We start from the raw sequence: 2,266 nt of genomic DNA, 5'->3' as shown, positions 1-2,266 counted from the left end.
ATTATTTTAATATGATATCTATATTATGAATAATTTGTTAGTCACCAAAGTGGCCAAATTAGTAAGTTCAATAGATATCAAATTAAGGTTAAACTCAATTACTCCTTTTTATGTGATGATGATGAATTATTTTATATTATGAAAAATAAATATGTCATTATGAGTATATTGATTTTCATTATTATAAAACTTTTAAATTGCCCAAAGCTAATTAATAGTTTTATAATTTTGAATCTTATTATGGTTAATTGGAATTGTTTTATCATGATGCCTATGTTATGAACAATTTTTTAGTCACCAAAGTGGCCAAGTTGGTAGATCCTTAGACATCAAATTAAGATTGATTCAATTACTCATGTCCATTTGATGCTAATGAATGAGATAATATTATGAAACATTAATGATTTGTCATGAGTATATTGATTTTCATTATTATAGAACATTGAATTTGCCCAAAGGTAATTACCAGTTTATAATTTTGGATCTTATTATGGTTAATTGAGGTGTTTGGTTAGATATTGTTAGTATATTCAAAAATAGCTAATGTATCTAATTTGAGCATTTAAATTACCAATTATATGAAACTAAATCTAGCATCAGTTAAGCGTAAATGTTGTACATTGTTGTGCCTTCCAAAGAAGAACTTCAATGTATAAATTAATGGTTATTTAATATTATTTGAACATATGTCAATATCTTTAAGTTTATTTCTCAAAGCAATGATGTATAAGCATATTTATTTTGTAATTGCAGCATCTGCTCCTGTTTCTCTTTATTCGCATGCTACTTCTATAATAAAGTTTAATGGACTCAATTTCTCTGATTGGTGCGAACAAATCCAATTCCATCTTGGAGTTTTGGATCTTGATTTAGCACTTTTAAGTGAGAAACCTACTGCAATTACTTCTGCTAGCAGTGATGAGGATAGATATTTCTATAAAGCTTGGGAAAGATCAAATAGATTGAGCTTAATGTTTATGCGAATGACTGTAGCAAACAATATTAAGTCCACAATTAAGAACACTGAGGATGCTAAGGAATTTATGAAATCTGTGGAAAAATGTTCTCAATCAGAGTCGGCTGACAAGTCACTTGTTGGAACACTTATGAGTACTTTAACCAACATCAAGTTTGATGGTTCTCGTATTATACATGAGCATATCCTTGAAATGACGAACTTGGCAGCAAGGTTAAAGACCATGGGAATGGAAGTTAATGAGAATTTTTTGGTAACGTTTATCCTTAATTTCTTACTTTCAGAGTATGGTCCATTTCACATGAACTATAACACTCTGAAAGATAAATGGAATGTGCATGAATTACAAAGTATGCTCATTCAAAAGGAAGCGAGGCTTAAGAAACCAATAATTCATTCTGCCAATCTCGTGGGTCACAAAGGAGCTGGAAAGAAACCTAAAAAAAAGAATGGCAAGGGCAATCATGAACAATTAAAGGTAAAACAGTCATCTGCCCCAATCCACAAAAAGGGACAAATTAAGGATAAGTGTCGTTTTTGCAACAAACCTAGACACTATCAGAAAGATTATCTGTTTCGAGAATAAAGGAAAGAATAATGCTTTAGTATCTTTCAAATCTAACTTAACTGAAGTTCCTTATAATACATGGTGGATTGATTTTGGTTGTACCATTCATGTTTCCAATACGATGCAAGGATTCCTTACGACCCGAACCACAAACCCAAATGAGAGATTCATTTTTATGGGAAACAGAGTCAAAGTTCCAATTGAAGCTGTGGGAACCTATCGTTTAACTTTAGATATGGACATCATTTAGACCTTTTTGATACCTTTATGTTCCTTCTATTTCTCGTAATTTGATTGCCTTGTTAAAACTTGATACTTCAGGTTATTACTTTAAATTTGGGAATGAGTGTTTTAGTTTATTCAAACAGAACATTTTTATTGGTTCTGGTATTCTTTGTGATGACTTATATAAATTAAAGCTTGATAATGTTTTTGCTGAGAGTTTGTTAACCTTGTATCATAATGTTGGTACTAAACGTGGTCAACCTAATGAATCGTCAGCTTACTTGTGGCGTAAACGTTTAGGTCACATATCCAAAGAAAGAATTAAAAGATTGATAAAGAATGAAGTTCTTCCAGATTTGGATTTTACTGACCTTGGAATTTGTGGGATTGTATTAAAGGAAAACAAACAAAACACACAGTTAATAAAGAAGCCACAAGAAGCTCACAGCTTCTTGAAATTATACACACTGATATTTGTGGGTCTTTTGATGTTCCAT

General features: G+C 31.0%; 1 protein-coding gene across 1 annotated transcript; it reads left to right on the top strand.

Moving 5' to 3' along the window:
* Positions 1–722: 722 nt before the first annotated feature.
* LOC127150382 (uncharacterized) lies at positions 723–1,562 on the top strand. Its single transcript, XM_051088086.1, has one exon. The coding sequence runs from the start codon at positions 723–725 to the stop codon at positions 1,560–1,562; it is 840 nt and encodes a 279-aa protein (XP_050944043.1).
* Positions 1,563–2,266: the final 704 nt, after the last annotated feature.

This window comes from Cucumis melo, chromosome 7 (assembly GCF_025177605.1).
Source record: "Cucumis melo cultivar AY chromosome 7, USDA_Cmelo_AY_1.0, whole genome shotgun sequence".
Taxonomy (NCBI): domain Eukaryota; kingdom Viridiplantae; phylum Streptophyta; class Magnoliopsida; order Cucurbitales; family Cucurbitaceae; genus Cucumis; species Cucumis melo.
Note: the sequence above shows the minus strand (reverse complement) of the source record. Positions and strands in the feature narration are given on the sequence as shown.